At 49.5% G+C, this 12657-nt stretch overlaps 2 protein-coding genes across 3 annotated transcripts in view; one reads left to right on the top strand and one right to left on the bottom strand.

Moving 5' to 3' along the window:
• LOC108927614 (piezo-type mechanosensitive ion channel component 2-like) overlaps positions 1 to 3600 on the top strand; it is a 99619-nt gene extending 96019 nt beyond the window's left edge. Inside the window, exons 49-54 of the mRNA XM_029246222.1 lie at positions 514 to 606; positions 1424 to 1593; positions 1992 to 2108; positions 2189 to 2268; positions 2537 to 2741; positions 3332 to 3600. Of these exons, the coding sequence (XP_029102055.1) occupies positions 514 to 606; positions 1424 to 1593; positions 1992 to 2108; positions 2189 to 2268; positions 2537 to 2741; positions 3332 to 3584 (918 nt within the window). The 3' untranslated portion in view covers positions 3585 to 3600. The remainder of the gene's footprint in view (positions 1 to 513; positions 607 to 1423; positions 1594 to 1991; positions 2109 to 2188; positions 2269 to 2536; positions 2742 to 3331) is intronic.
• Positions 3601 to 11774, bottom strand: LOC108927613 (probable aminopeptidase NPEPL1). 2 transcript variants are annotated; one of them, XR_003797145.1, is made up of 12 exons: positions 11591 to 11774; positions 10502 to 10687; positions 9312 to 9482; positions 9102 to 9191; positions 8574 to 8655; positions 7397 to 7539; positions 6298 to 6375; positions 6095 to 6195; positions 5870 to 5993; positions 5640 to 5772; positions 5268 to 5378; positions 3601 to 5134 (listed from the first exon to the last, which is right to left on the bottom strand). XR_003797145.1 is itself a non-coding variant. In XM_018741022.2 (12 exons), exons 1-12 carry the CDS (start codon positions 11738 to 11740, stop codon positions 4973 to 4975), a joined length of 1569 nt encoding a protein of 522 aa, XP_018596538.2. In that variant the 5' UTR covers positions 11741 to 11774; the 3' UTR covers positions 4669 to 4972. The 2 variants fall into 2 exon arrangements, 1 of the variants encoding a protein (XP_018596538.2); XM_018741022.2 differs by having other exon boundaries at positions 4669 to 5134; positions 5602 to 5772.
• Between the last annotated feature and the right edge of the window lie 883 nt (positions 11775 to 12657).

Genomic DNA, 12657 nt, shown 5'->3' with positions numbered 1-12657 from the left:
TCCCGTCCTGGGTGCGTCCCCTCCCCCCCCAGCCCTTCACCCTGTGTTGCCGGGTTAGGCTCCGGTTCACCGTGACCCCGCTTGGGACAAGCGGTTTCGGACTGTTTGTGTGCGTATGTATGTATGTAGGTATGTGAGACACGCACACACCTATATATGGGGACAGCTGGTAGCTTAATGGTTAGAGCTGCTGCCGTCGGACCCAGAGGTTGCAGGTTTAGGTTTTACCTCCAGCTGTAGTACCCTTGAACAAGGTACTTACCCTAAATTGCTCCAGTAAAATTACCCAGCTGTATGAACGTGTAAATAATTGTAAGTAGATTAACACTAATAACTCACTTTGGAGAAAAGTGGCTGATAAACGAATTAATGTAAATATTATCTGCTACGATGAAATAGACTAATTTGATTGTTTTTCTTAAACCTACTGTACGTCTGGTGGCAAAAAAAGTAATGTCTGAATTTTTCTGTGGATGATGATGATGACGAGGATGATGATGATTATCTCCTCAGCCAATCTTCACCATGAGCGCTCAGCAGAATCAGCTGAAGGACATCAGCGATGCCGAGTTTGCCGAGTTAACCGCCGTTTACAAGTACGCTCCGGTAAATATAATCGGCGTACGGCTTCACGAAAACTTGGAACTCGAGTCCATCTGCGTGAAGGGAAAGGCTGCGGTGCGAGGAAGGTCTGCACCTCACCAGCTGTGATGGATGTGTCCCTTTTCCTTGTATATGTAAATGTGTGTGTGTGTGTGTGTGTGTGTGTGTGTGAGAAAGAGAGACGCTGGACGCTGCTGCAGTCAAAGTGAATTTCCCACTCGGGTTAATACAGCTTCATTAATTGGCTCATTTTTGTCTGGAGCGCTAATTAAAACGTACCGGAGGAAAGATAAACACACACACGTCCAGCTGTAGTGCCCCCCCTCCACCCCACCCCCCAGGGTCACGAGCATCTGTCTCTTCTCAGCTTGTGTTCTTCTTGCCGTGGTGATGCTTCACTGCCCCTTTTCTCACCCTTCTCTCCTACTGAATGAATGAATATTGATCCTGCAGCAGAATACAGTGTGTAACACACACACACACAAAGTGATAAGACAGATCAACAAGTAAAACAATGTTTGGTAGATAAATTTATACAAGCATTTTATGTCCTGGTCCCGACCAGAAAAACTGCAAACAACAGAACACAGTAAAATTCACTGTACAAGTGACAGTACAGTCTCCCCCGCAGTGTTTATTCCACTGCAACAAAATGATTCATTTTTAAAGCTATATTTCTGAACAAAACACTGCATTGCTCCTGCACGGATATTGGCTCGAAACGGCTCCAGATTTTTCTTCTCCGTTTTCTGACTGTTTATTTTACTCCGCGCTTCGTCGTCGGCGCGCAGTAAAAACGTCGATGCCTTGCGCTCCTTAGGGCGCCATGCAGTTCCTGGAGGCGTACACGTCCGACGACGTCACCGTGGCCGAGCTGGAGGGCAGCTCCAACTCCCTGTGGACCATCAGCCCCCCCAGCAGGAGGAATCTCATGGAGGTGCTCAGCAAGGAGGACCAGTTCCCGGTCACCATGACCTGGTCCATTCAGAGGTGCTGCTCACCGGTGACTCCTACTGACCCCGGAGCACACGGGCTCACGTAGTACAACTTAAGTCTTTTTTTGGATCTTTTATATTCGATTGCACCAGTTTGCAGAACTGGGCACTTTGAAGCGTCTCCAGTTTTGCCCCAGGGATGCGAACAGCACCGTGGTAAAGACGAAGCCGCGCACCTGCCGTGGGCTCAAACCTTTCAACCGTACGCTCGCGTGAAACACCGAGCTGTATCAAATGTCAAGTATCCAGAAGTATTTAAAAAGCCATGTGGTAATTGCACACCATGAGTAACTCCTCAGTAAAAGTGAACGTTACCCCTTTTCCTCGGCCGGCGGTAAACGAAGAGTTTTACCGCGCAGCTGGAGCCGGAAGTGACGCGCGTTTCTCTCCCAGGAACCTGAGCCTCGGGGCCAAGGCCGAGCTCGCCTCCGACAAACACGTGAGCCACCTGGACACGAAGACCCGGCAGGAGCTGATCGAGTTGTTAAACGGCACGAGAAGGGAGGCGGTGTAAGTGTCGGCCACGAATCGCGCACGACTCTTGTGGTACCGCGGCGCCGCGCCGACGCCTTTCCTTCTCGTCTCCGCAGGCTCATCACCAACGTGTTCCCCTGCTTCATCAGAGCGCCCAGCGACTCCAACGCGAAGCCTGTCGACCAGCTCTATGACGGTAGGGAGTCTTTGTACTCGTGCTAAATATGAGTCCAAAAGGTCGTAGCTGTAGCGGGTGGCGCGCTTCACCCCGCTGCACGATTGGTGGTCCCCACCTGGGGTTGGTTCTGGTTCTGGTTTTGGTTCTGGTTCTAGAGGACCGGGACCCTCCCAGGCCTAGGCCAGTCGTTTCTGAAAGGCGTTGCGTTCATCGTAACGAAAGCTTGAGCGGTTTAACGGGAAGATTTTACCGAGGTACGTGACGCTGCCGGCGCCGTCTCCTTCAGACAACGGATACAAGAACATCACGCTGGCTCTCGAGAGGAACCGCAACGGCACGGGCGAGGTCCAGGAGTGGTGGATCGTCGACCAGCCTTCGAGCGAGAAGCTGAGCGTGAGGAAACAGGACAAGAAGAAGGAGGCTGGTCTCGAGCTGTACGTCTTCAGCGACAAGGTCAGCCCACCGAGCCTGGGCTTCCTGGCCGGATACGGGTAAGAACTGCTCTCTTCCTGCCTGGACGGGTGGTCAGAGCACCCAAGCGGGGAGGCGCACGAGCTGCTGTGGTCCCGTCTGGTTGGGCTCGGTGTTTTTTTGGTAGCTCATTGAAGACGTGATCTACAGGATGACTCTTGGGCAATAATGCAAATGTGAGCAAAGGCAAATACTTGGTCACTGGCACTTAAAAGGTAACATGTTCCTGAGAAACCCTTCGTCAGGTGAATTCTCCTTACCATATGGTTACCAGTCAATGGTAAAAGTTTTACTGCACTCCTGAGCCCCCAAAAGTGACACTTATTTACCCTAAAATATCACCGGATCCTATTAAAACAGACGGTTACATCAACAATTAACAATAGTTATAACAGTCCAGTTTCCTTCATTAGGGTAAATCAGTGTAAGTTACTTTAGAGGACAGCATCTGGTAAATGAGGGTGAAACTAGTAAACACGGGCTGATGGAGGGTGAGAACTTAACGCAGAATGAGACAAACTCTGAACAGTGTCAACTCCACACACTCAAGTCTGTTTTGGGCTAAAAGTCAGTCTATGTCTCACTCACATTCTCTCCCTCTAACCCCCAGGATTATGGGTCTTTACGCCTCGGTCGTCTTGGTCATTGGGAAATTTGTGCGCGAGTTCTTCAGCGGCATCTCGCACTCCATCATGTTCGAGGAGCTTCCATGCGTGGACCGCATCCTCAAGCTCTGCACCGACATCTTCCTGGTGCGCGAGACGGGCGAGCTGGAGCTGGAGGAGGACCTGTACGCCAAGCTCATCTTCCTGTACCGCTCGCCCGAGACCATGATCAAGTGGACGCGCGAGAAGACCAAGTGAAGGCCCGCAAGAATCCAGCGGTCAAGCGGTGAGACGGGTAACTGCTGTCGCGACAGCACCTTCCTCCAGCGGCTTTCGGGGGGTGTGTTGCTGAGCACAGCGACACGCGGCGCGGAACTTTTCGGGAAAGAAACCGCAAACCTTCGCCCGTAAACTTGAACTGTCGCACTGCACGGGGGCAGAGACGCTTGGAGAGGGAGAACAGCGACACACACACACACACACACGTACGTACGTTGCGTCCCTCCTGTGCACAAAGCGTTGTAAACACTGTGGACAGACGAGGACGCCCTTTCACCGTGTTTTGTCCACGGTGCTGAAATTGAGGACACATGTTTCTCAGGAAAAGTTAATCATCTCACAAAGGAGAGACTTGATCCTTTTTTTGTTTCCTTCCCACCCTCCCCCCCTACTGTATCTGAGCCCCGGAGGACTTCAGCAGCAGGTCCCAGTTGTCCTCTACTGTTTCGTGCACCCTGTTTTTACTGCTTTGCCTTTTATCCTAGTGTGACTCCTAAAAAGCACTGCTGGGGACTGTCGAACCGTTACCCTGCAATCGGAAAGCACCCTGTTCAAAGCCCACTGCGGTAGCCTGACGTTCTTACCCTCAATCACAGTATTTTGGCAATAAAAGGCACTTATTGCGCAAACCTTTCACGCTTAGTGACCGGTGACAAAGGCCTCGGTTACACAACGACACACATGGGTATTTATCTAAACCCAGGTGACTTACAGTGCTGGATACATTCCTGTAAACTGGCTCCACCCCTTCGTACATCTATACATACACACACACTCCACACAGAGCGGAATTTGAACCCACCTCCACCGGCTGTGCCGACTAACATCTAGAGGCATAACGTCAACTTGTATTAATGAACAGAGCTGCATTTTGATTATATATGACGGTTTTTAATGTTCCTAAAAAAAATATATAAAGTGAAACAGAACAAATAAGGTAATACATAAGAAACTGGGAAAGTGAAACTATGCATTACAAGTACTGCAAAAAATAATCACTATTGAAAGTGTCCATTTAAATTTTTTTTAAAGCAAGGAAATATAAACAGATTTAACTGTGTACTTTTATGTTTAAAGGTTACGTGGTGTAATTGTGGTTCGATGGTCTCCAAATAAAGACATTGGACATGTGATGGCTGGATGGTATTTATTTTAACGTGGTCGACCACTAGCCTGTTCAGTAACCGTGTGCGGTCAGGAGATTAACCACAAAGACACTAACATTCAAGTATCACCTTTTAAAAAAAAAAAAAAAAAAAAAAACATTTTAAAGCTCTTCAACTGGATGCAAGTGCAGCTCCAGCATTTCCTCGTGAAAGGTGTGTCACCCCTGTAACCTGTCGAGCGCCGCGTTATGACCCGTGCGGTCAGATGAGCTTCCTCCTCTTGGGAGCACCCTTCGCCACCTCGCTCGCCCCACCGTGTCTCTCCGGCCCGGCTGGGGAAATGAGCTGCAGGAGGGCGTCGTCCGTGGAGCGTCCGAACAACGCCAGGAGCAGAGCCACCCCGTAGCCTGTGGCGCGCTCCCCCTGAGCGAGAGAACACCTGTGTGACAGTGCCCCACGCACAGCGCTGCTAACAGCTGGAGGGCCCTGCCAAGTACCAAACCAGCAACCTTCCAGCTACAGCTCCTTGGCTCCATACCTACCGCCGGGCACTTACACTGTATGCAGGGGAGGCCATGTCCACGTGGATCCACACTCCCGACCAGCTGAATCCCAGCTGCGCTCCGATGAAGAGTCCGGCGCAGGAGCACGGCGCATTACTGCGGTCCTGCACCATGGCACAGTAAACACACACACATACACACAGTGCCATGACTCTCGCTGCGCTTCGCAGGGCTCGAGCAATGAGTAAGCAGAAGCTCCTCTGAAAACAGCCCATTCGGCATACAGACAAGCAGCGGGGAAGGGAAGGGGTGGGGTGGGGTGCTATCTGTAAAAGCCAAGGGTGCACGGCTTGGCCCGCGAGCGACTGCGGTAAAAGTTACACTCACGAAATTCTTCACGTCAGCCATAGCAGAGGAGAACTCACTGAAGTGTAGCTCGGGCGTGTAGACGAGCGGCTGAACGAGGTCGCCGCTGCTGCGCCCCGCTGCCACGCACGCCTTCTCCCAGTCCTCGTCGTTGGTCAGCAGGGCGCCGTGGTACCGGCCCGTGGCCACGCCCTGCAGTTCCCGAGACAGACGAACGAGGCGTCGGTCCACTGCGTGCGTGTCGCAGTCCAAAAGGAGAGGCTCGTCTCATCCCGCTCCCCACGTCTACCTGAGCACCCGTGAGGGTGGCCATGTCCAAGATGACGTCTGCTTTCAGATCCCTGAGGGCGTACGCTGCGCCGTCCGCCAGTAGTAGGCGCCCCTCCGCGTCCGTGTTCCGGATTTCCACCGTTCTGCAGTAGAGAGAAACACCAGAACGTTTCACAGCCACGAGAACGAGAGGAAGTAGTCATTTTTTTTTTCATATTTCCGGAGGGAAACACCTCCTCCTTACTTTCCTGAGTAGAGCCGATGGATATCGTCTGGCCTCGTTGCTCTGGGCCCAGTGCAGTTCTCCGCTAAGCAGAGGATGGCATGAAGGTTCTCTTTGAAACCCTGCTCAAGAGAACAAGGAGGGAGCGCGGTGTGGATGCTGAGCCAAAAGCCTCCTGACGCCCCGCTCCATGCCGGTGGCGCGCCCACCCGCCCGACACCCACCTGTTTGACCGCTGCGCTGAAGGCCCCAAGGACAGCCGCAGCCCCTGCGCAGTCCCTCTTCATACCCGGAAGCTGAGTCTGCAAACAGCAGGGGACGGAGCGGCACATGGATTCGGGGGGAAAGGGCAACAAAAGGACTCGGCCCCAGTATGATTCGGATCCGTCTCCTTAAAGGCCCCATTTCCCGCCGGTGTTTGTGGGTGTCGGTAAAAAACGCAGTGAAGCAGGTCTCAACGTGGTCAAGTTCCGCTAATAGCAAAATGAGATCATTCAGTCATTTGGCTTCCAGACCATTTCTTAGAATGTGATGCTTTCTTGACAATCAACAAATGACTGAATGATTTCATTTCAGTTTTACATACACCTGTCAGCGTTGTGGGAAAGTGCAACTTACTCTGACATTAAAGATAAAACATACGACATTTGCACAGTAAGAGAAGTGAAACGTTAAAAGCTGCGCATATTGAGTATTAGCTTGTGAATATACTTGAAACATCTACATTTCTGATGGTTTATTATACGGAAGGGACTGTAAATGGATGCAAACATTCACAGTTTCAAGTGCGTTAATTTTTCTGTCCATGTGTAAGGATTTATTATAGATTAGAAATAAGTGCAATAACGCAACGAAATTTTTCAAAGTTCTTCTGTTGATTTTTGCGCTGATTATGATTAAAGTTTACAAATTACAAAAATACCTCTAGTTCTTTTAGAGTGTCAGTTTTACTTTGGTACTTTACAGCCATTGGAAGATTCTAGAAGCACTAGAACATTCTAGAAAGCATGAGATCCTAAAATGTACAGGAATAGTTTCAGCTCAGAACCCAGTACTAGAATTTGCAAATTTCAAGAAGGTGGAATATTTTTCTAAAAACTGACATATAGTACAAACTAACATCAAAAGTGTGATAACTGTAATATAACAAAGCTGAATGGAAAATGCAAAAAATTAAAATTTGCTACATTGTGTAATTCGACAATGTTGCTCATCATATGACATTATTAGAAAAGGTACAGAAAACTGTTCCTGGTAAAACAAATTTTTCTAATAAACAAAGCCCATGTGCGCAAGCGTGTTGCGTTTTCAGAGGGACCTTACTTTGCCCTTGAGGATGAGCCCCCCCGTGTCATACACGACGCCTTTGCCCACCCAGGCGATGGTCTGGGTGGCCGCAGGGGGCGTGTGGCTGAGGACAGCCAGCGCGGGGCGGCTCGTTGCCCCCTTCCCAACGCCGTAGATGCCTGAGGGACAGAGAAAGACAGCAAGTCCCTCAGCGTGTCCCTGTCACTAGGGCTCAGCGCTATGTGGACAAAGGGACCTCACTGAAGAGGAAATTCATTTCTGTGGTTTTTAACCAGACATAACACAGATATGAACAGAAATAGAGTTGAAAGCTGGTGAAACAGAGTTGGGTGTCACAGTAGCACAGCGAGTAAGCACAGCGCCTGGGTGGTGCGAGAGGATGTGGCTTTGATCCCCACTCAGTCTGCATGATTTTCCACCAGGTGCTCTGGTTTCCTCCCACACTCCACACTCCAAAGACATGCTGTTCAGGTTCCCCCATTGAGTGTGTGTGTGTTCCACTGATGTATGGATGAGTGACCCAGTGTAAGTAGTGTATCTAGCAGTGTAAGTCAGCACGGTGAATAAGGTGTGTGGGCTCATAACACCACATAGAGTTCATTTGAAGTCGCTTTGGAGAAAAGCATCTGCTAAATAAATGTAAGCTGTTGCCTTTGGAGCCAAAGGTCGCAGTTTCGAATCCCACCTTGAGCAAGGTACTAACCCTAAATTGCTCCTGTAAAATTACCCAGCTGTATGAATGGGTAAATTATTGTAAGTAGATTAACACTATGTAGCATGCCGGGGCAGGCTAAGGGCCAGGCAGAGCGGGGAGGGGCGGAGCAACGACACCGGAATCTAAGCAGGTCCTCTATTTCTTCCCTCGGGCGGACGAGTAAGAGAGAGAGAGAGAGAGAGAGAGAGAGAGAGCGTGAAGCCTGGATGCCGGAGACGAAGCCGGAGCACCTCACCGACCCCGATCCCGCACCCGGAGCGCCACCCCTCGACACCAGTTCCCTGTGCCCCCTTTTCCCCCCTGTCCCTCTGTCCACTGACACACCTGCCCGTTAATAAACCCCTCCTCACGAGCATCGCGCGTGACCATCTCGGCCTCCTTTTGTTACACACTAATAAGTCGCTTTGGAGAAAAGTGTCAGATAAATGAATACATGTAGATATAACAAATATAAATGTAACAAGATGAGAGGATTACCTCCGAATCCCTTCTTGCGCAGCTCTTCGCCGCGGATGATCACGGGAGAGATTCGGAGCTCCGCGGCCACCGCCCGCACCTCCTGTGACACAGCGGTACAGTTTTACCTATGCGCCTCCACACTTTTTTTAAACAAACACTAAATAGCGCTTAGATTATCTGCTGCTGCCGGTTGCCACGTGTACAGTTAGAGTCGAATGTTCTGCTTTGGTACCTGTTAAATAAATGAAGGCATGTTGTATTAAAAAAAAAAAAAAAACCTTCATGGAAACTTCTGTTTTAGCAGTGCAATGAATTTGGAGTTACGAACAAAATTAATTATGAACACACACATCTGGTCCCAATTATTTTTGTATTTAACAGGTAAATACAGTGTATGGACACGAGACGGTGTATTTTATTACGGTAAACCACACGTCTCATTTTATCCGTCAGCACAAACATAACAAAATGTAACTTTTTTGCATACAAATTAAAAAGAGAGCAGTACCATACTAGTACTGTAATACCACACTGCGGAAGGATTACCTGGAGGAAGCGTTCGGTGTCCATGTCGCTGCACGGAGAGTCGACGATTCGAGCCGCCAGCCGGACGCTCTGCGCCGCGCGGGACAAGCACTGCGCACACATCACACACACTCACCAAGAGCTCCCGGAGCCTGTGCGGTAAAGCGTACCGCGCAGAGAGCAGTAAACGGCGCGGGCGACACCGGGTCACGCGGCCGAAGGGGGACTTGCCTCAAGAGCCGAGTTACTGAGCCGCTCCCCCCGCGGCTCCACGCAGAAGAACTCGACCGTGACCCTGCGGTCCTCTCTGCTCGAGCTGCGCTCGGACTTGCGGCTGAACAGAGGGAAGGCCCTGGCAACGGCGCAGGCCGACGCAAATACAGAGGACTTCTCACACACTACCTGCGACGGACAGACAACTTGCTTGGGGTTTGATATGTTGTTTCTGCCCTCGCTGGAGTTATAATACATATATACATATCCTCGAGTTACAACGTTCAAGTTACCAACAGTCAAAGATACAAACATTCCTGAAATGACACATTTACATTTATTCATTTAGCAGACGCTCTTCTCCAAAGTGACTTCCAATTAACACTGTTTAGTGTCACACCTTATTCGCCAAGGTGACTTACACCATGGTCTCCGGAGAAACAACATTTTGTTCCACTGTATACAAGCTATATAGAGGAATGACAATAAAAACTGCTTGAACTACACAGCTAGATACACTACTTACACTGGGTCACTCATCCATACACCACTGGAACACACTCTCTCTGTCACTCACACACTATGGGTGAACCTGAACAGCATGTCTTTGGAGTGTGGGAGGAAACCAGAGCACCCAAAGGAAACCTACAAAGACAAAGGGAAAACATGCACACTCCACACACACGCTGAGTGGGGATCGAACCCACATCCTCTTGCACCACTCACATAGTGTGAGTCAGCAGTGCTACCGCTGTGAATTTGTTACACTTGATTACATTTTTTAGAACTACACCACAGACAGTAAGGGCGTACTAATATTTTTATTTTATTTATTTTATGCCAATTTCAAAATGAGCCAGAGCTCCATGGAACCCAGCATAAGATCACATGGTCTACGGTGTGGACCAAGTAATTTTGTGGACATGGTACATTGTTACTTTCACTATGTCTAAACTAGTTTTAATTTTTAACAAGAGTAAAAATATCAAAATAATTCAAACAAAATCTTGGAGATTAAGTTTTATTTATTGTAGCTATATTTCTTTTTCGAGAACCCAATCTGCAAATAAATGAAGACCCTTTACTATTATTATTATTATTATGATTTTTTTTATTATTAACTTGGCACTTTCAATCTGTGGAAGCTCCAGTTGTACAGGTTCATACAACAGGTGAGCTACAGGAGGCGCGAGGCCCACTAAACTCACCATGATGTGGGCGCTGTGCTGGGCACCGAGCCGTGTCTCCACGAGCCGCGCGAGCGCGTGCGCGCTGGATGGCGTGTTGTGGCGACTCACCGCGGGCGGCAGGGCGGCCACCGTTACCATGTTTAACCACAGCGGGCAGACATCCGTCCTGTCGGCCTGCAGGCACCGGAGCGCACGTCGCCACGTCTGCAAGACAAAAGTGCGGCAGGTGGGACCCCCGCCTCTTTCGGCGCCGGAACAGCACAGCATTTGCTCCAAACCGACCGACGCCATCTCCCATCGCACGCTTACCGCGGCGTTTGTATCCCCGCCGCCTGGCAAACTGGCCGTGGACTCAAAGCCACGGGTTTGAAAGCCACACCTTGCTGTAGTACCCTTGAGCACAGTACTTTTAAAATAAATAACAAAGAAAAAAACTTTATTAATCCCCATAGGGACATTCACTTGTCCTGACTGATAGAGTAAAAACTACCTTGCTAAAGGGTTAAGGTAGTGTAACTAGCTTAGTTAGTGTACAAACCTCAGTACAATAAATAACACTCCCTGGCCTGTACTGTACAGGTAAGGCACTGGTTAGAGCTGCTGCCTCACACTCTACACACCTGGGTTTGAATCCCCTCCTGCTGTGGCACCACTGATCGAGGTACTTACAGTTTGAAAAATTAAAAATTAAAAAAAAAGTGATAAAATTACCCCGCTGAACAAATCACTGTGTGTCACTGTGGAGGAAAGGGTTGGGTACAGCCACGGCTGTTGAGTGTGGGAGGGGCTCCACGCCGCGTGGATCCGTGACCCCATGACCCCTACGGCCCCGCCCACCCGGGGCTTGACGAGCGGATCCGCGAGTTCAGTCAGTGTCGCAAACAAAAGTTGCCCGCGAACAAGTTGCAAACAGGGTACGAACAAGGTACTGAGAGAGAGGGAAAGAGGGCGGAGTGCAGACAGTGAGCCGGTTAAGACCCTGCTGACGTCACGCAGACTGCACCTGCACCTATCCGTGTACGTGTACGTGTACGTGTACCGTCACGGCTCCGGACCAGAGTCAGTCACACAGACAGAGGGAGGTGAACCCGCAGCAGGCGCGCCCACCTGTTCGTCCACGCGTGGCAGCAACACGTCTCGCACGTCCTCCCAGCTCAAGCTGCGCAGGTGCGCCGACTGGCCCACGATGAGCAGCGCGCGCTCCGCCGTCTCTCCGGGGCTGGAGCGCCGACAGAAGAGCAGCTCGGCGGCCGCCATTATCTCCGCCCTTACCGCTGCGCTCGCGCGGTTTCCGGCGGGGAGCCGGAAATCCGCCTCTCGCATAGCGCCACTTCCGGCCGCCTCTGTCCGTGTTCCGTGCGCCCGTCCCCAACGTAACGGCGTTAATTCGTTCCGGGAAATCGCTCGTTGGGCGAATTCCCGTCTTGAGGCGATTAAATTAGTTTTATTCCCAATGGGAAAAACAACATTCAAATGAAATGAAATGAAATAACACGAAAGCAACAAAAAAACAAATGAAATTTAGGTATACCAAAACCCACTTTGTATAATACAAATTATTTCTGCAATGATTTTAAACGACTGATATATCTATGCTGACGAGTCGAACCGTCGTGTGAGGACCATTTTGTTTCCACACCACAGGCTCGCCCTTAACTAGAGGGGGGGTTAATAACTGGTAGTTAACTAGTCACTTAACTAGTCCTGTACGGTTCACTAATCCCAAACTGCTCACCTCAGTATTCTTTACCTTTACATTGTGTTTGTATTCACTGTACCATTTCTTTGTGCTTACAAGTGCAGTAAAACGCAGTAAACGGCTCAGCTCTACTGACTGGATATAATTAGAAGCGCACTTCACACACACGTTTTTTTGCTTCAAATCTTTATTGTTGAATTTGTACTTGATGCAAATATGCACAATTTTACTTGGGGGAAAAAAAAAAAAAAAAAAAAACATCAGAAGGCAAATAAAATATAACCACGTGCTTCAAAATCAACCCTTTTAGTCACATTATAACAAGCAGACATGGATGTATTGCACTGTTTTACCCTAGTATTCACACAGATTAATATTTAAATCTCCTTGCAAATAGATTCCCCCCCCCCCCCCCCCCCATTTAATTCATAGTATGTACAAACAAAGCTATAAAACGCATATCAACATAAAACTT

This window comes from Scleropages formosus, chromosome 19, assembly GCF_900964775.1.
Source record: "Scleropages formosus chromosome 19, fSclFor1.1, whole genome shotgun sequence".
Lineage (NCBI taxonomy): Eukaryota > Metazoa > Chordata > Actinopteri > Osteoglossiformes > Osteoglossidae > Scleropages > Scleropages formosus.
Note: the sequence above shows the minus strand (reverse complement) of the source record. Positions and strands in the feature narration are given on the sequence as shown.

Excerpts from the sequence above, each read along its gene's own strand:
- LOC108927613 (XM_018741022.2), bottom strand. The coding sequence starts at position 11,740 with ATGGCGGCCGCCGAGCTGCTCTTCTGTCGGCGCTCCAGCCCCGGAGAG. Across the intron at positions 9,192-9,311 it reads TCAGTAACTCGGCTCTTGAG|TGCTTGTCCCGCGCGGCGCA; the intron begins GCAAGTCCCCCT and ends ATGTGTGCGCAG. Across the intron at positions 5,379-5,601 it reads TGGCTGACGTGAAGAATTTC|GACCGCAGTAATGCGCCGTG; the intron begins GTGAGTGTAACT and ends GCCATGGTGCAG.